General features: G+C 42.6%; 1 protein-coding gene across 1 annotated transcript in view; it reads left to right on the top strand.

Annotated features, from left to right (window-relative positions):
* The window catches only part of LOC142290620 (mitochondrial ornithine transporter 1-like), a 33,940-nt gene extending 12,652 nt beyond the window's left edge, over window positions 1–21,288 (top strand). The window contains exons 3-7 of the mRNA XM_075334590.1: window positions 3,009–3,267; window positions 6,793–6,930; window positions 13,608–13,780; window positions 16,475–16,633; window positions 20,158–21,288. Coding sequence (XP_075190705.1) covers window positions 3,009–3,267; window positions 6,793–6,930; window positions 13,608–13,780; window positions 16,475–16,633; window positions 20,158–20,282 — 854 coding nt within the window. The 3' untranslated portion in view covers window positions 20,283–21,288. The remainder of the gene's footprint in view (window positions 1–3,008; window positions 3,268–6,792; window positions 6,931–13,607; window positions 13,781–16,474; window positions 16,634–20,157) is intronic.
* Window positions 21,289–22,436: the final 1,148 nt, after the last annotated feature.

Below are 22,436 nucleotides of genomic sequence, written 5' to 3'. Positions count from 1 at the left end.
TTGTGCACAGTGATGAAGCTGACTTTGCTGTCCCTGTGAATTACGTCAGACTAAGGATTTTTTTATAATAAAGGTGAAGTCTCTAAGTGTTTTTTTGTTTTATTTCTAATAAAAAAAAGTTTCTCTATGTTGTGTTTTTTTGTGTTTACTACAAATTCATGGTGGCCACGTCTAATTTGGCGTGACACCATGAATTTCGGGCTTGGTGCCATCTGAGAATACAAAGCTGGTATTAACCCCTTTATTACCCAGCGAGCCACCGCATTAGGGCTGCTGGACGAGCCGGGCAAAGCGCATGGAAATGGCGCTAAGAAACAATGCACTATTTCCAGGGGCGGCTGCGAGCTGCCGAAAATCCCAGCCCCCAGCTGCCTGCCTTTACCTGAATAGCGATCAAAATACAGCGATGTTTTTTTTTTAATTTTTTTTTTTTTGTAAATAATGAAAAAAAAAAATGGGCTTCCCTGTATTTTGATTTGAGGTAGGTAAAGCGAGGCAGATGGGGGTGGCAGCCTGTAGTCATCTACGTTATCTGTGCTGATAATCAAAAATACTGCGGAGCGCTACATAATTTTCTTAAATTATTTATTTTTATGCAACTATAGTGTATATTATATGTGTGTATGTATATATATATATATATATATATATATATATATATATATACATACACACAGCTCTGGAAAAAATTAAGAGACCACTGCAACATTTTCAGTTTTTCTGATTTTTCTCTTTATATTTTTGCGTAAAATATAAATTGCTCTTTTATTCTATAAACTAGTATTTTCAGAAAATAAATACAAAAATGTATTGCTTGGAAATTCGGAGACATGTTGTCAGTAGTTAATAGAATAAAATAACAGAAAAACTGTATTTTTGATGCTCAGCGCACATAAAGCAGACGGCTAGGGGCTACCACCCCATCTGTCTGGCTTTACCTTGGCTGGCAATCAAAATACAGGGAAGCGCATTTTTTTTTTTAGTTATTTAAAAAAATAACAAAAAATTTGTGACTCCCGCTGCATTTTCTATTGCTAAGGGTAGTCCAAGCAGCTACTGGCTACTAACCCCCAGTGCTTGCTGTTACCTTCACTGGCAATGGAAAATCCAGGGAAGTCCTTTTTTGCCCAAAAACTAGAAAAAAATTACGTGGGCTTCACCATATTTTTGTATGCTAGCCAGGTGCAGCAGGCAGGTATGGGCTGCCCCCAACCCCTAGCTGCCTACTTGTACCTGGCTGGGAACCAAAAATATAGGGAAGCCCCTTTTCTTAATTATTTCATGAAGTTCATGAAATAATTAAAAAAAACAAACAAACAACATGGCCTTTGCCCAATTTTTGTGTCCAGCCAGGTACAACCAACTAGGCAGCTGGGGATTGGAATCCGCAGCGCAGGATGGCCCAAGCTTTCTGCGCCCTCCTCACTGAGAATTGTAGTCCGCAGCCGCCCCAGAAAATGGCGCTGTTTTAGAAGCACCATCTTCTGGCACTGTATACAACTCTGCCAGTGGCCTTGGTGCCGGGTGGCACGCTGGGTAATAAGGGGTTAATACCAACTTTGTTTTACTAGCTGATATTAAGCCCGAGATTCTTAATGTCAGGCCAAATTTGACCCGGACATTAAGAATCTACAATAAAGGGTTAAAAAAAAGACACCAGACAAAGAAAAAATACTTTATTAAAAATAAATGCACAGACACACATGTTTATTACTCCCTCTCACCCCTCCACGATCCTCGTCTTCTGTCTTCTTCAACCAATCTAGCTCTGCTATATCAGACAGCACAGGGGAGGAAGAACGCTTCTGCTCCCCTATGCTGTGTAATCACTCAATGAGTGAGCAGAGCTGCGGGTTCATAAGCGGTGACATCACCACTGCCACTGTTGCATAGTAACCTGACGGGCGGGTTACCATAGCAACGGTGATCTCCGATCACCTGATTCGCGGTGCCGCTATTCACCGGCTGCATTACAGTGTGTGGCAGCCAATCCCTGCATGTGTTGTGGGCTGACTCTGTAAAGAGTGCCGACATGCAGGGACGGGGAGCCAAGCATGTGCCCGAGCATCTCGCTGGTACATGGCGCTCGCCGAGTATACTGAGTACTGACATGCTTGGGCGAGCACCGCGTATTGGCGAGATGCACTGACAGGACCTAGCATGATGTCATAGCCATGTGACCCAGTCTGTAGCCAATGAAATAATACAAAATTCACACATGACTGGTCACATGCTATGACGTCACAGAAGGTCCTTTTGTTACCGGGCGGCACAGCGATGATCGTACATGGAAGGAGAAGCGGCGGGAGACAGAGTCTGCAGGACGCGTCGCAGGACCTGTAAGTATAATGACAATGTTTATTATTAACTGTATTCTTTATTTTACAGCCCCCCGCCTCATCCCATAACTGTAAAGTCAAAGATCGGTGATCGGGATGCAAGATCGTATTATCTCGATCCTGATCCCGATCTTTACAAAATGATCGTTTGAGTCTCCCTGATCCCGACCATTGGGGGGATCGCCCATCCCTAGTAGCTGAGTCTTTTTGGTTTTTAACCTCTTCCTCTTGCACCTGTCAATCAAATAGCAGTGCATTGCTGAAACTTTACTTGCACATATTTCTGCAATAAAACGTCCAATCACAGAAGAAAAGGTATGCTTAAATTCAGCATCCTAATGCTGGCTTTACTTTATATATGAAAATGCTGTTGGTTGGTTCCATTTAATGGGGGGCTAAAGGGGATGGTGCATGATACAATGATTCACATAGCAGCAAAGAGCATCTCATCTTTTCATTTTTGGCCAGTAGACAATACTACCGATGACTTCAAATACAGATACAAAACCTGATTAAATGCTAATGGAATACTGCCTATTATGATCATATAAATTTACCAATGGTATACTCATGTAGAAATCTCGCAATCATTTCCCCATGGGGACAAGGCGCATGCTTTCTGCTGTGCTGTAATTGTACTGATATACATTATTAATCCTTCATTCCAAGGTGGGACGGCATGTGTTCTGACCGGACAGCCATTTGACACTGCCAAGGTGAAGATGCAGACATTCCCTAGTATGTACAGAGGCCTTATAGACTGCGCATCGAAGACGTACAGACAAGTGGGGTTCAGGGGCTTCTACAAAGGGACCAGCCCAGCTCTTGTGGCCAATATAGCTGAAAACTCTGTGCTGTTTATGAGCTATGGCTTCTGCCAAAGGGTTGTGAGGAGGATTGCTGGATTAGAGGACAATGCAACTCTAAGGTAAGTGGAATAATGAAAGGGGTTGTCCTGTCTTGAGCTTCAATTCTGCAGTACCTCTGTGTGTCACTCTGTGACTGCAGACTTGTGACTCCTCACATCGCGCACACTGTGCGCTATGGGGCTTCTCTGGACGTGTGACCATAATTATGTGATTTTCATACTTCTGGTCACATTCTGACTAGATGTATATGGCCTCACTCAATACATCTGCATTGAGCGAGGCTGGATATAGTCTAGTCAGCATGGCACCGAATGAACGCAAATCACATACCGGCGAATTCTCCTGTTGGGGATGCACAGGAGACGTCTTAGAAGGCCTGATGCAGTGCAGAGAGGGACATCTTGTAAGGGAAATGTGGAGTTTGGAGCAATGATGTATAGAAGGGAAAGCCTTGTATGTCATCGTCAGCGTTGGACATGGTGAGCAGTAGGATGCCCGTATTGCAGAGGCTTTAGAGCAGGGGTCTTGAACCTATGGCTCGCGAGCCAGATATGGCTCTTTTGATGGCCGTATGTGGCTCGCAGACAGGGCTCCTACCTGTCTATGGGCAAATGCCGGGGCCCTGGAGAGCCGGGGGGGCCCACTCGGCCTCGTCAGTTCTCCTGTCCCTTGGCCGGGGCCCACTCGCCTTTATAGTTCTGCTGCCCCCGGCCGAGTTCCAGGGACCGCAGTCCTCGGCAGCAATCTGCGGCGCCGTCACTTTAAGGCGCGCAGACATCCTGTTTTGAATTTCATCTGTGGGCGGAGCTACCGCCTTCTCAGTCCCACAGATGAAGGAGGCGAGCTTCTGTCCGGCGCTGTGTGGGCCCCCTCTCCACCGTGACCTAATCGGGTAAATGCCCTCCCCGCCTCCCCATTATGGGCCCCGGTGAGCTGCTTCTAACCCCCCAGATGTATGCCCTGCCAAACCCCCCCCCCCCCCGCCGAGCCGCGGGTGCAGGCCCCACAGAGCAGCAGAGTTGTGTGTATTTGTCTGTATGTAGCAGAGTTGTATGTGTTTGTCTGTATGTAGCAGAGTTGTATGTGTTTGTCTGTATGTAGCAGAGTTGTATGTGTTTGTCTGTATGTAGCAGAGTTGTATGTGTTTGTATGTAGCAGAGTTGTATGTGTTTGTCTGTATGTAGCAGAGTTGTATGTGTTTGTCTGTATGTAGCAGAGTTGTGTGTGTTTGTATGTAGCAGAGTTGTATGTGTTTGTCTGTATGTAGCAGAGTTGTATGTGTTTGTATGTAGCAGAGTTGTATGTGTTTGTCTGTATGTAGCAGAGTTGTGTGTGTTTGTCTGTATGTAGCAGAGTTGTGTGTGTTTGTCTGTATGTAGCAGAGTTGTGTGTGTTTGTCTGTATGTAGCAGAGTTGTGTGTGTTTGTCTGTATGTAGCAGAGTTGTGTGTGTTTGTCTGTATGTAGCAGAGTTGTGTGTGTTTGTCTGTATGTAGCAGAGTTGTATGTGTTTGTCTGTATGTAGCAGAGTTGTGTGTGTTTGTCTGTATGTAGCAGAGTTGTGTGTGTTTGTCTGTATGTAGCAGAGTTGTATGTGTTTGTCTGTATGTAGCAGAGTTGTATGTGTTTGTCTGTATGTAGCAGAGTTGTGTGTGTTTGTCTGTATGTAGCAGAGTTGTATGTGTTTGTCTGTATGTAGCAGAGTTGTATGTGTTTGTATGTAGCAGAGTTGTGTGTGTTTGTCTGTATGTAGCAGAGTTGTGTGTGTTTGTCATATGTAGCAGAGTTGTGTGTGTTTGTCTGTATGTAGCAGAGTTGTGTGTGTTTGTCTGTATGTAGCAGAGTTGTATGTGTTTGTCTGTATGTAGAAGAGTTGTATGTGTTTGTCTGTATGTAGCAGAGTTGTGTGTGTTTGTCTGAATGTAGCAGAGTTGTGTGTGTTTGTCTGTATGTAGCAGAGTTGTGTGTATGTGTTTGTATGTAGCAGAGTTGTATGTGTTTGTCTGTATGTAGCAGAGTTGTGTGTGTTTGTCTGTATGTAGCAGAGTTGTGTGTGTTTGTCTGTATGTAGCAGAGTTGTGTGTGTTTGTATGTAGCAGAGTTGTGTGTGTTTGTCTGTATGTAGCAGAGTTGTGTGTGTTTGTCTGTATGTAGCAGAGTTGTGTGTGTTTGTCTGTATGTAGCAGAGTTGTATGTGTTTGTCTGTATGTAACAGAGTTGTGTGTGTTTGTCTGTATGTAGCAGAGTTGTGTGTGTTTGTCTGTATGTAGCAGAGTTGTATGTGTTTGTCTGTATGTAGCAGAGTTGTATGTGTTTATATGTAGCAGAGTTGTGTGTGTTTGTCTGTATGTAGCAGAGTTGTGTGTGTTTGTCTGTATGTAGCAGAGTTGTGTGTGTTTGTCTGTATGTAGCAGAGTTGTGTGTATTTGTCTGTATGTAGCAGAGTTGTATGTGTTTGTCTGTATGTAGCAGAGTTATGTGTGTTTGTCTGTATGTAGCAGAGTTGTGTGTGTTTGTCTGTATGTAGCAGAGTTGTGTGTGTTTGTCTGTATGTAGCAGAGTTGTGTGTGTTTGTCTGTTTGTAGCAGAGTTGTGTGTGTTTGTCTGTTTGTAGCAGAGTTGTGTGTGTTTGTCTGTATGTAGCAGAGTTGTGTGTGTTTGTCTGTATGTAGCAGAGTTGTGTGTGTGTGTTTGTCTGTATGTAGCAGAGTTGTGTGTGTTTGTCTGTATGTAGCAGAGTTGTATGTGTTTGTCTGTATGTAGCAGAGTTGTGTGTGTTTGTCTGTATGTAGCAGAGTTGTATGTGTTTGTCTGTATGCAGCAGAGTTGTGTGTGTGTGTTTGTCTGTATGTAGCAGAGTTGTGTGTGTTTGTCTGTATGTAGCAGAGTTGTGTGTGTTTGTCTGTTTGTAGCAGAGTTGTGTGTGTTTGTCTGTTTGTAGCAGAGTTGTGTGTGTTTGTCTGTTTGTAGCAGAGTTGTGTGTGTCTGTTTGTAGCAGAGTGTAGTACCATTGTTTCAGTCCAGTTGTGGCTTTATACAGCAGGGAGGAGCATTCCTTGCTGTACTAAGTGAACATTGGAGCGATTGATCTGTCAATGGCCCTTTAAAAACATATTGTACGGCTCTCGCGGAATTATATTTCAAAATATGTGGCGTTTACGGCTCTCTTAGCCAAAAAGGTTCCTGACCCCTGCTTTAGAGGAATGAAGGGAGAAGTGGATAAACCCGATATCAGACTGAGGGTTAGACTGGAAAGGCGCAAGAGTGTTAGAAGGAAAACCACAGAGGAGGACATTGCTGTAGTGTGGGCAGGATAAGATGAGGGCATACATGAGGATTTCTGTTGGCTCTAGGCTGACAAAACAATACATTTGGGAAATTGTTTGGTGTAAATGGAAAGAGGAGGTAAAAGCTTGGATATGTGATCTTAAGGATAGGGAGGAACCAAGGTTATCGAGTGTGAGACTGAGAAGCTGTAGACGGGGTGTACACAGCATTGGTGTATCAATTTTGTACCGTTATGTATAACAGTTTGTCATCACCCAGTCATATACCGCCTCACTAACTCTCCATGATTGTTTGCAGCGATCTCCAGAACGCAGCGGCAGGCTCATTTGCCAGTGTTTTTGCTGCTTTGGTTCTGTGCCCGACAGAACTGGTGAAATGTCGACTCCAGGCCATGCATGAGCTGCAAGTTTCGGGCAAGTTGGTACAGGGACAAAAGTAAGTCTGAAGTTATATGCTAATGGCTCAGGTATTACTAGAACTCGATAAAGAGACATATACAGATTTTATGTGAGTAAACCAAGTGTTGATATTACACTGGGAAGAAGTACACGGCAGGGGAAGATGTACATGGCAGGGGAAGAAGTACAGGGCAGGGGAAGAGGTACAGGGCAGGGGCAGGGGAAGAGGTACAGGGCAGGGGAAGAGGTACAGGGCAAGGGAAGAAGTACAGGGCAGGGGAAGAAGTACAGGGCAGGGTAAGAAGTACAGGGCAGGGGAAGATGTACAGGGCAGGGGAAGAAGTACAGGGCAGGGGAAGAGGTACAGGGCAGGGGCAGGGGAAGAGGTACAGGGCAGGGGAAGAGATACAGGGCAAGGGAAGAAGTACAGGGCAGGGGAAGAGGTACAGGGCAAGGGAAGAAGTACAGGGCAAGGGAAGATGTACACGGCAGGGGAAGATGTACGTGGCAGGTGAAGATGTACATGGCAGGGGAAGATGTACACAGCAGGGAAAGAGGTGCTGTCACGCACGGAGTAGGAGATGTCCTTAAAAACACGTGACACACGCCATCAGATCTATGGTCGTCTTGACGCGCTACAAAAAACACCAAAGAAAGGGGGGAACACTGGGGTCACAATACAATGAAGGTCCCCTGCCCCTCCTGAACTCACCTCAAGCTGTCTCTTGAGTTCCCTAGCGTCCCTATAGAGGTTATTTCAACCTGTTGGCGAGCGGGATACCTTGGACCCTCAGCTGCCCCTAAACTCACCCTGCCTAGTGAGTAAGCCGACGATTACACTAGACTTGACACTAATAAACACGGCGGGAAAGACAGATGGGGGGAAAAACAGAAGGCTACAAACACCAAACTTCACCGAATAAGATGGACTCTAGACTCACCACTACACTAATAAACATGGAGGGAAAGGAAAGACAAACGGGGGGAATTAACAGAACGATCCAAAGCGACAAACTTCACCATTGCAGACAGACTCTAAATTAGCAGGTGGATGGGCACCGGCCAAAACCGCAGCAGTTCCTTCAACCAGGCTGGCAAAAGTAGAAATGATTCCAACAGCAGCAAGGACTGCTGGGAAGGCTCCAGTATTTAACCTAAATGGGCATGGGCCCAAAGCAGCTACAGCCGACCTGCACTGCTCAGAGCTGCTGGTAACAAAACCAGAAATGAACTCATGAGGCGCCGAAGAAATAGAAACTTCGTTTAAATGAGAGTCAAGATGGAGATGGGAGGCTCCATTCCTAAGGCTGTCACTATATAATAAAATGAAAGAGAGCGTCCCAGGGGTAATCTTCAAAGGAATATTTATTCCATCCAGACAGCAACGTTTCACCCTACAGAAGGGCTTTATCAAGCAGTCCTAAGGCTGTCACTAGTCTTAAAACAGCAGGGAGACAATCAAGACAGGTACATGGCAAGGGAAGAGGTACACAGAAGGAAAGAGGTACATAGCAGGGGAGATTAGTGCAACTAGTCCAGCATATGCAGTAGATTAAAAAACTACGTTAATAAAAAATTAAATTAAAACTTCATGCAATCTCAGGGCATAACTAACATCACCGGGTTTCATGCACCAGTGTGCTCTTAATCATGACAAAAACGCATTTTATGTTCAAGGAGCTGGTGAGGTTCACGTTGTGTTTGATTTGACAAGGTGCAGATCATGGCATCTGGGTTATTTCTAGCCTAGGGGAACTAATTGTGGTTTAGTAGGGCATTGAACAAGATTCACATTAAGGGAGGGAAATGACTGCTGTGAAGCTAGAATTCTTCTGTATTACTTATTTGATAGTTACTCAATGGAAGGAAAACCAAAAAGAGATGTATTAACCCTGCTTTCTGTCTAACTGTTTGATGTACACCGTGTGCAAAATTATTAGACAAATGAGTATTTTGATCACATGATACTTTTTATACATGTTGTCCTACTCCAAGCTGTATAGGCTTGAGAGCCAACTACCAATTAAGTAAATCAGATGATGTGCATCTCTGTAATGAGGAGGGGTGGGGTGTAATGACATCAACACCCTATATAAGGTGTGCCTAATTATTAGGAAACTTCCTTTCCTTTGGAAAAATTGGTCAGAACAGAGATTTGACGGGCTCTGAAAAGTCCACAATTGTGAGATGTCTTGCAGAGGGATGCAGCAGTCTTGAAATTGCCAAACTTTTGAAGCGTGATCACCGAACAATCAAGCGTTTCATGGAAAATAGCCAACGGGGTCGCAAGAAGCGTGTTGGGCAAAAAATTGTTTACTCAAGAAGTAGGAGGGCACCAAATCCTGGGATCACCCCTGGCACTGAAAGCTAATAATTAATAGAGAGAAAAGAAGTGCCAAAAAACTGAGGGATCACCATATACATAATTAATCAAAAATATTTTATTGTATATCAAGGAACATAAAAAGCACATTTGTGTCACACAACACCAAATGGTATCACAACAACCATAGACAAATTTTAAAAACATTTAAAAACATACAAAAAAGGAAACCATGTGATTCCCTATATAAAGTGGACCAAGATTCTAACCAAGCTAGCTGGTATAATGAACAGATCAGAAGTTAGTTAAATTTTCAAAGCACATGGTGTTGCAGCATAGCAAAAAATGTGCTGTAGCACTTCACAAATAATTATACATATTGAACCCAGCAACAGCTTGTAATGCAGTCATAATATACCTTGATACTTAGACAAAGCAGCCTTGTGCAGAAAAATTATAGAAACCCCAATATCTCAACTAGCATAACCCCAGGTTAAACCTGAGCACCACAATTCCCAGAGCTGCAGCCTGATAATCCCTAGCCCTGGGCTGAGAAAATGAGTGCAAAAAAAAATCCCTTCTCAAGGAGACAGATTTACTTGACTCGTGTGTCTATGCACCAAAGTTCAAAGGGTTGAAGCAGGATAATGTAGAGCACAAAGCTGTTTGAAGGTCCAGGGAATCACCTTACCCACCCGACGCGTGTCGTCACACTTGGTGACTTTCTCAAGGGCAAAAAAGTAAAGTTGTCTAAGTATCAAGGTATATTATGACTGCATTACAAGCTGTTGCTGGGTTCAATATGTATAATTATTTGTGAAGTGCTACAGCACATTTTTTGCTATGCTGCAACACCATGTGCTTTGAAAATTTAACTAACTTCTGATCTGTTCATTATACCAGCTAGCTTGGTTAGAATCTTGGTCCACTTTATATAGGGAATCACATGGTTTCCTTTTTGTATGTTTTTAAATGTTTTTAAAATTTGTCTATGGTTGTTGTGATACCATTTGGTGTTGTGTGACACAAATGTGCTTTTTATGTTCCTTGATATACAATAAAATATTTTTGATTAATTATGTATATGGTGATCCCTCAGTTTTTTGGCACTTCTTTTCTCTCTATTAATGTTGGGCAAAAAAGGCGCAAAATAACTGCCCATGAATTGAGGAAAATCAAGCGTGAAGCTGCCAAGATGCCATTTGCCACCAGTTTGGCCATATTTCAGAGCTGCAACGTTACTGGAGTATAAAAAGCACAAGGTGTGCCATACTCAGGGCAAATATTTCAAAAGACTGACCTGCACATCCTACAAGTGTGTATAGGTGCCAGCTGAAAAAAACCTAGCAAATACAAAATGGATACAGCCGCACACTAAATGCCATCAATGTATAAGGGAACTCTGGTACTGCATTACTGCTATATGAAAAAATGAGATTTTTAGTTTATGAATTGGCCAATGCATGTAAGCCCGGAAACCAAACGGCAAGGTAAATCTCAATATTCCGGGTCCCTAACTAAAATGCCACTATCTAGGTTAAAAACATCCATGTCTGGGCAGCAAGACTAAAAATCTAACTTGAAATGCCACTATCTGGACTAACCTCCATGTCTGGGCAGCTAGGACTCCTGGTATAAGGATTGTGAACACAGCCTGGTTTATAGGGCGGAGTGCTCAGTCAGAAAAAAAACAAAAAAACTCAGGGACATGGCCAAGGTAAGGAAGGCTGAAAAACGACCACCTTTGAACAAGAAACATAAGATAAAATGTGAAGACTGGCCCAAGAAATATCTTAAGACTGATTTTTCAAAGGTTTTATGGACTGATGAAATGAGTGACTCTTGATGGGCCAGAGGCTGGATCAGTAAAGAGCAGAGAGCTCCACTCAGACGCCAGCAAGGTGGAGGTGGGGTACTGGTAAGGGCTGGTATCATCAAAGATGAACATGTGGGACCTTTTCGGGTTGAGGATGGAGTGAAGCTCAACTCCCAGACCTACTGCCAGTTTCTGGAAGACAATTTCTTCAAGCAGTGGTACAAGAAGAAGTCAGTATTGTTCAAGAAAAACATGATTTTCATGCAGGACAATGCTCCATCACATGCATCCAACTACTCCACAGCGTGGCTGGCCAGTAAAGGTCTAAAAGATGAAAAAATAATGACATGCCCCCTTGTTCACCTAATCTGAACCCCAAATGTGAGATGTACGGGGAGGGAAAACAGTACACCTCTCGGAACAGTGTCTGGAGGCTGTGGTGGCTGCTGCACGCAATGTTGATCGTAAACAGATCAAGCAACTGACAGACTCTATGGATGGTCGGCTGTTGAGTGTATTATAAAGAAAGGTGGCTATATTGGTCACTAATTTTTTGGGGTTTTGTTTTTGCATGTCAGAAATGTTTATTTCTAAATTTTGTGCAGTTATATTGGTTTACCTGGTGAAAATAAACAAGTGAGATGGGAATATATTTGGTTTTTATTAAGTTGCCTAATAATTCTGCACAGTAATAGTTACCTGCACAAACAGATATCCTCCTAAGCCAAATTTAAAAAAAAAAAAACACTCCAACTTCCAATAATATTAAGCTTTGATATTTATGAGTCTTTTGGGTTGATTGAGAACATAGATGTTGATCAATAATAAAAGAAATCCTCTAAAATACAACTTTCCTAATAATTCTGTACATGGTGTATTAGAAGGTGTTCTGATTCTATTCTGTGCATGTATGTTATTGAGTCTTGTTATAAAAACTTTATTTAAAAAAAAAGAAGAGTTCAGAAAAAGATAGATAAGAAAGTTACAAACTTCCCATTACACTGTGATAATAGGCTGACTTACAGATTCTCAGTTACCTCATTCTGCAGCTACACCAACACACAGGCTATGGACGGCAAATTGTGCAAAATTTTCAATGAAACCCAAATTCGAAAATTATTTTAGACCCTAATAAATGTATTTATAGAGTAACCGTCCTTTTACTTTTTTTCATAAATCCTTTGCTAACTTGCTAACGTGAACATAAGCAACTTTGTAATATATTTTTATGAGATTATTTTTATTTATATTTTATTTATATTTTTGTTCTCTTGGACTGATCATTCATTTTCAAAATTCATTCATTCATTCATTCATTCGAGTAAAATGGTCACGAGTAAATACAGATTTTCTGAGCTAGGAGATGGCAGTTGGTTCTTCTAAAGTTCTCTGTAGAGCTCTAATGGTGTGTGCCCACGATCAGTATTTGCAGCGTTTTGGATGTAGCATGCTTCAGCTGCGTCCAAAACGCTGCATTGTACAGTACAAGCATAATGGATGGGATTTCTAGAAATCCCGTGGCCACTGTGCTTGTTTTTTCCACAGCAAACACTGACCTGCAGTGCGTGTTTCCAGACCGCAGCATGTCAATTGTTTGCTGCAGATTCGCATACGTCCTCCGTAGAGCGAACACAAGCGAGAGACCGCAGTGCACTGAACCCTGATTGTGGGTACGAGTAGCTGCGGTCTCCTGCGTTCTCCTGTGAAGGAGACTTACGGCCCCGCAGGTCAGGACCCTAACTGTCATTTCAGGAGAACTTGCAGCAAAATCTCTGTGTCTGCCTCCTCCTCCTCCACCCTGTTTAACCTTCATCTTCTATCTCAGTTATAGGAAAAGGGATCTTCATTGAATACAGATTTTACCCATAACATGAGAGTTAAAGGGAATCTGTCAGCAGGTTTTTGCTGTGTAATCTCAAGACTGCATGCTGTAAGGGTTAAAACAGCATGCAAGGATGCCTTTCTTGTCAAGGTCCGACCTGTTGTTTTCCTGTAAAATTTGTTTAAGCAGCAGGACCTTATCATTGCTTGGACTACATTGTCTTGTACACAGTAGTCCGACAGGCCACCTTGTCTGATTGACACCTCACTGTCTATGTACTATCTCTATTGAGAGCAATGTGCGGGCGGGGAAGCTCTCTCAGCTCTGCTAGATGGCTAAACTGAAAAATTCTGATTGTGTCAGAACAGCTGCAGCCAGTAATCTAAGTGATACATCGTTGGATTCAGGATGTCTTCCTGTACATCATGCTGCTCTCAGATGAGGCATCAGAAAGCTGCTGACAGATTAATGATCAGTTCAACAGTAGAAATAAGCAAATTTCTCTGATAAGATATATTACAATGTTGCTTGTATTCATGTGTACTATTGATTTATTAAATAAAAAATTAAATGACAGTCACTCTTAAGTAAAAAGGAAAATTTCCCCAAATTGTGGACAACTCCTTTATTAACCTTACATGTAAATGCTAATACATTACCTGTCGATCCCTGCCATATAGTGAGTATGTACAGTAGTTATGGCTCTTCTGTAGGATGTTTCCATCTTGCATGTCATGTGTCTCCTTGTGTCAGTACAGTGTGGTCAGTGGTGAAGGGCATTGTGCAACGTGAAGGTCCCCTGGGCTTCTACCAAGGTCTGACGAGCACAATCTGCAGAGAAATGCCAGGATATTTCCTATTCTTTGGCGGATATGAGTTGAGCAGATCTTTTTTTGCTTCAGGTGGAAAGTCAAAGGATGAGCTTGGTAAGTACTGACTATATGTAAGTGTTACACACATACAATATGGCAGGTTGAAAAACTGAGAAGCTTGGTTTCTTGAAGTATCAAGTAGTGGTCACCAAATATTAAATAAATATGTTCTTATACAAAATTTTACTCTTCAGTATTGTGATTGAACCTGATTGGGTCATAATTTGGTTTAGAAGATGTTGAGTAAAAGAGAGGTAATGGTTATAGGCGAAGTTGTCAGATTGACCTCACTGACAGATGTCACTGTTAAAGGGGTTGTTCACTACATGGCCTATTTTTAGGATACAACAACAAACAAAGTGGAGGAAAGCTTGACACGCCCAATGGAATAGGTCACCACATCCATGGAGTGCAACGACATGAAGTCTGCCAGGTGGACTATGGGGTACTTTGCACGCTGCGACATCGCTAGCCGATGCTAGCGATGCCGAGCGCGATAGTCCCCGCCCCCGTCGCAGATGCGATCTCTTGTGATAGCTGCCGTAGCGAACATTATCGCTACGGCAGCTTCACACGCACATACCTGCCCTGCGATGTCGCCTCCTTCCTATGGGGCGGGTCGTGCGGTGTCACAGCGACGTCACACCGCAGGTGGCCAATAGAAGCGGAGGGGCGGAGATGAGCGGGCTGTAAACATCCCACCCACCTCCTTCCTTCCTCATTGCAGGCGTGACGCAGGTAAGGTGATGTTCCTTGCTCCTGCGACTTCATACACAGCGATGTGTGCTGCCACAGGAACGAGGAACAACATCGTACCGACATTATGGAAATGACCGGCACTACACAGATCACCGATTTTCTACGCTTTTGCGATCGTTTATCGGTGCTTCTAGGCTTTACACGTTGCGACGTCATTACCAGCGCCGGATGTGTGTCACTTTCGTTTTGACCCCGACGAGATCGCAGTAGCGATGTCGCAACGTGCAAAGTACCCCTATAACTTGAATAGGAGGAAAAAATATCGGCACATCCAATGTAAAATAATTTCTTTCTTTATTGTCACATGATATTAAAAACGTCCATCCATATTCAGAAGACCCTGACGCGTTTCTGACGCAAAAGCGCGTCCTTAATCATAGGCTAACATTTTTAGTAAGCTCTAGACATTTACAGGCAAAGATCAACAATATAGTTAGAGACAATTAGTAACACATGATTAAAAATCACACACTAAAAACAAAAAGTAGGATTAGGCAAAAGGAAGGGGGAAGGGATTGTGAAACACCGTAGTATAGAGTATCTCATATAAAGTACCATTAATAATATTTCAGCAATGACATAGATCAAGTCACATTTAATCTCATTGCAATGAATTGTGTGACTGAACACATTGGAGTGAGAGGGAAAAAAAAAAAAAAAGGAGAATTTTTTCTTTTTTTCTTTTTATTCAATATATATATATATATATATATATATATATATATATATATATATATATATATATATATATATATATAAATCATTTCTATAGTTCATACCTTCTGGAAATTTGTTTTTTACTGTAAGGATCCAGTAAGCTTCTTCCAAAGCTAGATTTTTCAACCTGTTACCACCTCTAGTGGATGCATTGACTTTCTCAATAGCAAAAAAAGAGAAGCTATCCAGCCTTCCCCTATGTGCAGTTATAAAATGTTTGGCAGCTCCTGAATATAAAGCATTGCCATTATTAATGTTTGCAATGTGTTCAGCCACGCGTTTTTTTATTTTACGAGACGTATATCCAACATAACGCAATTCACATGTTGCACATTCAATATAATAAATCGCATGGTCTGTATCACAATTGATAAAAGATTTTAACATATGTGTCTTACCAGAAGGAAGTGAAATCACAGTTTTTCTATTTTGGGCATATGGACATACATTACATCTAGATCCCCAGATCCCCCACACCTATAAAAACCTTTAATTTGCAACCAATACTGTGGAAAAAAGGCTGGGGGAAAGTATGTTTCCCAAGGATCGACTTCGTCTTGCCACACACATGCAACCATTTTTTAGTACCTTTCCCAGGATGTCATTCCTCCTATTTTTATGATAGGTCTTCAATGTCTGATTGGCCAGGGTCTGACACCTGGCACATCCGCCAATCAGCTGTCTTCGGTGCTGTCGGTGGCAGCAGGTAGATGGAAATGCTCAGTCAACAGCTACCCCGTTAACTGATAGTGGCCGCGGCCGGGTACTGAATATCTGCCTCACATTCAAATCAATAGGAGGCAGATGGTAAATACCAGGCCACTGCCACTATCAGAAAATGGGACTGAGCATTTTCGGCTGCTGTAGACACAGAAAACAGCTGATTGGTGGGAGTGCCGGGTGTTGGACCCCGGCCAATCAGACAACTATGCTAAGGGTAGGCCATCAATGTAATAGTGGCCAACCACTTTAACTTATTCTGCATTCTACTATATACTGTGATACATAGAAGATATAGAAGGCACAAGGCGTCAAATTTTTATAAAACCCTGTTGCAAAAAAATGCTTTTTATTCTGCCCCCAAAGATGGCCAAATTTTTTCATCAGGCTAGACACACAATCAGGAGACCCCCATACAGATTATACTGGCAGCTGATCCTGCCAAAATTGGAAGTTTAAACAACTTCTATTTAACGTCTGTATCCATCTTTACAGGATATAATTCTTCTGTTCTTCTGCATGCGATTTGATGCTATGTCCTTTACTCTTAAGGTCCAGTTGCCCTGATGATAAGTGGCGGATGCGGAGGTATTGCACTTTGGCTTGCTGTGTACCCTGTGGACTGTATCAAATCCAGGATTCAGGTTCTTTCAATAACAGGAAAACAAGCGGGTTTCATGGGAACTTTCTCAAGTATTGTGAAAAACGAAGGTATGATGTCTACGTCCATTTCTTCAGATCACATAGTTTGAAGTACACTATAAAGTCAAAAGTATTGGGACACACCAGGTGAAAAGTGGACATCTTTTATTTTAGTCACACTAATTCCCTGAGCATTCCACTTTTTAGGTATTGTTTAAATCCGCTATACTGTTCCAGATATTACCGCGGGTGCGTGGCTCACTGGATTTTTGAGGGGCATGTCTTTAGACCACACTGCATAATAACCCTACTGCCCTCTTGGTAAAGACCATACAAATTTGCACTAAATAAAAAGGCCCAAATCTCTGGAAAAATACAAAATAATACACTCAGGAGAACAGCAGGAATAAAATAAGAGCAAAAAATGATCACTTTTCACCTGGTGACAGATCCTCTCTATCACTTTACTCAGGTTATACATTCAGTCGTATTGACACAGATTAAAATCCAGTCTGACTTTACGTAAATTCTCCACATGGGAAAAATGTTCTCCCTTTTTCTGCTGTCAGAAGCTTCTCACCGAGCCAAATCAGACCTCTTGCTTTGCACTAATGAGGGTTAAACATCCCATAACAAATAACTGTAAATAGAGTGTATGATTTGGCTTTTTATCGTAGTGGTGGGCAAGCTACTTATTGCCCAATAGTGGTTCTTAGGCCTGGGTCAGACAGCTGTATAACTCGGCCGAGGATTGTATCGGAGTGCATGCACTGACCAGAGCTTCTTCTGACCTGAGCGTGACAGCTTCATTAATTTCTGTGCAGCTTTCAGGCTCGGGTCAGGAGAACCGCCAGCCAGTCCCGGCATTTTGAGGCGATCGCTGTTTGTTTTATAGGGCCTTCGTGCTCTTATTTGCATTGATCCTCACCGGCTCGTATACCCATCCTGACCTGTACACTCCTGACTTCGACTCTGTATTCTTAAGGCTGCTTTACAGGCGTCAATTTCTCGTGCGACCGCACCCGCCCCCATCTTTGTGCGGCACGGGCAATTTCTTGCCCGTGTCTCATAAAGTCGTAAACCCCCGTCACACGTACTTACCTTCCAAACGACCTCGCTGTGGGCGGCGAACATCCACTTCCTGAAGGGGGAGGGACGTTCGGCGTCACAGTGACGTCACACAGAGGCTGGCCAATAGAAGCGGAGGGGCGGAGATGAGCGGGACGTAAACATCCCGCCCACCTCCTTCCTTCCGCATTGCCGTCGGCCGCAGGTAAGCTGCAGTTCATCGTTCCCGGAGTGTTACACGGAGCAACGTGTGCTGCCACGGGAACGATGAACAACCGGAGCACAGAAGGACGTTCGATTTTTTGAAAATGAGCAACGTGTCAACGAGCAACGATAAGGTGAGTATTTTTGCTCGTTGACAGTCGCTCATTTGTGTTACATGCTACGATATGTCAAACGAGGCCGGATGTGCGTCACTAACGACGTGGCCCCGACGACATATCGTTAGATATATCGTAGCTTGTAAAGCGGCCTTTACCCTGTGCTACTTGCTCCAGACACGAACCGTCTGATTAAACTTCTGTCTCACCCTCCTGTATCTCGTACCCACATCTCTGACCCTCTGACGACTACTGCAGTCCGGCGACTGCCCTGAAGTGGTCTTGGTGTCTACTGGTAGCCCAGTTTATCTTCACCATCAGAGGCTGAAGTGAAGACCCGGTAAACAGTTAATCATGCCACTCCTGGGTAAGCCCGGTCCATGGCGCTATGGGTCCAGACCCACCAGCGTGACATACACCCGCAAGCGTTACATATTTTAACTTTTGTGGCAAAAGTTTGAAGAATAACCTATTACTGCTTTAACAGAATAGTGCTCCTGTTGCTACATCAAGCAATGCTTATGTGGAACACATTTGATAGGTATTCTTTTCAAATATAGTCAATAAATATTCTGTATTCTCTAGGTATTTTCAAGTTATTTCTCCTATTTGGGGAACTTTACTTATTAAAATGTCCCTTTACAATAAGCTGAATTCAAAGTGATCAAATTTAATATGTAGAAAACCTGGTAGTAAGTGTTCTCTTTCCCTGAAGCACCTCCGCAGGGGAAACGAGGAATTACACACTGCCCATTTAAATCATTGGATTGCTGGTGTAGTGAGGGACAGGACAGGTCCTCCAGAGCAAGAATTACTATTTGTAACCAACTTCCACTTTAGCAAAGAAATAAATTGTCCTGAAAAGAAAATCCTCCTCTGATCAATCACAGTTCTATAAATGTCTGCATGAAAATAGGTTCACTAAATAAGTCAGCCACTTTAAGAAGAAGTCCTGAGCTCTTCTGTGCAGTAGGTGGCAATGTTCACCTTATTTTATTATTTTTTTTAAATGAATAGTTCCTTATGTCACTCAGGCAAGATAACAATTAGGAAGGTGTAATTGAAAGGAATTGAAGGGTTTTCCCCTACTTTTATATTAAGCTCCACAACTACTGGCACTGAGATCCATGATATTGCTGAGTTTTGGAACCCAACAGTAAGGATAGATCATCCGTATAAGAATAGCGGAACAACCTTTTAATATTCATATTGGTGAGCACAAACTAAATACTAACAATTTGTGCATTTTAAGTAAGTATCAAAATCAATCTTAAAAGACTCTACATATGAAATTTTACAAGGAGCGTTTTGCCTACATAAATGGATAGTAGTCCAGCACTACATATAGTGTGGCCCTGGATATGATGTTTGCTAAGAGTCAATACTTCTGGGGGCAAGGAGTAAATATTCCCAGCAGACCAGCCATCATTACTGTTTCTCACTTATCTTGTATGAGTTCTGCGACGTCTTTGAAGATGATTGTGTTAAACTCGCCGGGCGAGCACTGTATTAGTGGGTCCACTGGACCAAAGGTATCGTTCACTTGCCTGGGTGAGCAAACTGGACTGACCACCGAGTCTTCACTACCTGCACCGGAGGTGGCAGCAGGTGCATGCACTGGTAAGCAGCCGGCAGCGGACGGCCCCACAGGATCTTCAGTACCCCAGAAACCGGCGCCACAGACACAGAACAGTCTTAGGTAGAATCAGCAAGCAGAGTACTGGATCCATCCGGGATGGATAGGTAGATACAGCAGCAGCGACCGGGGTGGATACTTGCTGTGGCGGGTATCGTGGTAGCTGGCTGGCATGGTTGGTAGTGGCAGTTGCAGACTGGCACAGAACTGAAATATAAACAAATGTCAGCAGTGGCCCAGGCACCTCCCTTAAGAGAAAGGTGCCTTAAATACCTGCAACCTCTCAGCTGACCTGAGAGGCACTTCCGAGTCAGGGTATGCTGTCCCTTTAAGAAAACAGGTGTGGCCATGCACACAGGTGTACACAGGCTCTGGAAGACAGCAGCATGGACTGAGGTATGGGTTTTACTGAATGGTCAGCGTGTCAAAGTCTCCCTGCCGTACTTCAGCCAGTAGCGCCAAAGTCAGACAGATCTGGTTCATCAGATTTTTAGGTTTTGCATTTGTCCATTCCCAGTGGAATTTAATACTTACAATATAATTTTTTTTGTGTTTTTATTTCTTTACAGGAATTTTGACATTGTATTCGGGGCTTAAGCCTACACTGATCCGTGCATTCCCAGCCAACGGTGCTTTGTTCCTTGCCTATGAGTATAGCAGGAAGCTAATGATGCAGCAGCTTGACTCGTTTTGATCTTGATAGCTGTGAAACTCATCATCTCGGGGCTACGGGACAATGAACATGTCACCCATGTGACATGCAACAATTGGTGCTGAATACACATTGGTATACGTCGAGAGTCATTATTGTAGCCAATAGTTTAGTTTATGGTTATGCAGGGTATATAGGTATGCTATGGCATCAACCCATGAAGGTAAACTATAAAATAGGACCTCATATTGATTGGAAACTATCACTATGCCCTTCTTCCCAAAAATAGTGGACAATTGTTGATTTTAGAAGAATGATGATTTAGGGAATAGTCTGCGGGTTTCTTTAGGTTATCATATACTTTAGTCTGGGTTTCTTTAGGTTGTCATATAATGTCACCTAAAAAGGTTCTCAGAGAACCTGCTGGCCACAGAAAGGTCTCAGGACTCCTGAGTTGGTTATTTTAAAACAAGAAGTAATATACCAGAGACTGATAACTGTGCAGATAGAATTAAAACATTATAGAAAAAAATAAAATAAATTTATTTATATATATATATATATATATATATATATATATATATATATTTATAGACCAAATGGAAAGAAGTTGAAAGTAGGGCAGGTCATTGGCGGTGGTAAAATGTCTTGCTCGATATGTGAAGTGACATATTGATACTGTGTCATACTCAAGGAGATGACTTAAAGATACCACAAATTGTCTTTACTAACGTAGTGCATGTATGATTGACAAGATGGGCCCACACATGCAGACGGGAGCAAAGACTAAAAAGCACCTTCGGTTCCCACAAAAAAAGTTCTCCTGGTCCTAGATGGAGACTAAAATACTAAAGCATGTTCAAGAACAACTCGATTGAATGGTTTAAAGATTATCCATCTAAAAAAAGTAAAATCTTATTGTTTATGCAGGTTGAATTGGTTGATGTATAAATACTTATAAAAAATATTTTATATATATATATATATACAGTTAGGTCCAGAAATATTTGGACAGTGACACAATTTTCGCGAGTTGGGCTCTGCATGCCACCACATTGGATTTGAAATGAAACCTCTACAACAGAATTCAAGTGCAGATTGTAACGTTTAATTTGAAGGTTTGAACAAAAATATCTGATAGAAATTGTAGGAATTGTACACATTTCTTTACAAACACTCCACATTTTAGGAGGTCAAAAGTAATTGGACAAATAAACCAAACCCAAACAAAATATTTTTATTTTCAATATTTTGTTGCGAATCCTTTGGAGGCAATCACTGCCTTAAGTCTGGAACCCATGGACATCACCAAACGCTGGGTTTCCTCCTTCTTAATGCTTTGCCAGGCCTTTACAGCCGCAGCCTTCAGGTCTTGCTTGTTTGTGGGTCTTTCCGTGTTAAGTCTGGATTTGAGCAAGTGAAATGCATGCTCAATTGGGTTAAGATCGGTGATTGACTTGGCCAATTCAGAAGGTTCCACTTTTTTGCACTCATGAACTCCTGGGTAGCTTTGGCTGTATGCTTGGGGTCATTGTCCATCTGTACTATGAAGCGCCGTCCGATCAACTTTGCGGCATTTGGCTGAATCTGGGCTGAAAGTATATCCCGGTACACTTCAGAATTCATCCGGCTACTCTTGTCTGCTGTTATGTCATCAATAAACACAAGTGACCCAGTGCCATTGAAAGCCATGCATGCCCATGCCATCACGTTGCCTCCACCATGTTTTACAGAGGATGTGGTGTGCCTTAGATCATGTGCCGTTCCCTTTCTTCTCCAAAGTTTTTTCTTCCCATCATTCTGGTACAGGTTGATCTTTGTCTCATCTGTCCATAGAATACTTTTCCAGAACTGAGCTGGCTTCATGAGGTGTTTTTCAGCAAATTTAACTCTGGCCTGTCTATTTTTGGAATTGATGAATGGTTTGCATCTAGATGTGAACCCTTTGTATTTACTTTCATGGAGTCTTCTCTTTACTGTTGACTTAGAGACAGATACACCTACTTCACTGAGAGTGTTCTGGACTTCAGTTGATGTTGTGAACGGGTTCTTCTTCACCAAAGAAAGTATGCGGCGATCATCCACCACTGTTGTCATCCGTGGACGCCCAGGCCTTTTTGAGTTCTCAAGCTCACCAGTCAATTCCTTTTTTCTCAGAATGTACCCGACTGTTGATTTTGCTACTCCAAGCATGTC

This window comes from Anomaloglossus baeobatrachus, chromosome 2, assembly GCF_048569485.1.
Source record: "Anomaloglossus baeobatrachus isolate aAnoBae1 chromosome 2, aAnoBae1.hap1, whole genome shotgun sequence".
In the NCBI taxonomy this organism is placed as follows: domain Eukaryota; kingdom Metazoa; phylum Chordata; class Amphibia; order Anura; family Aromobatidae; genus Anomaloglossus; species Anomaloglossus baeobatrachus.
Note: the sequence above shows the minus strand (reverse complement) of the source record. Positions and strands in the feature narration are given on the sequence as shown.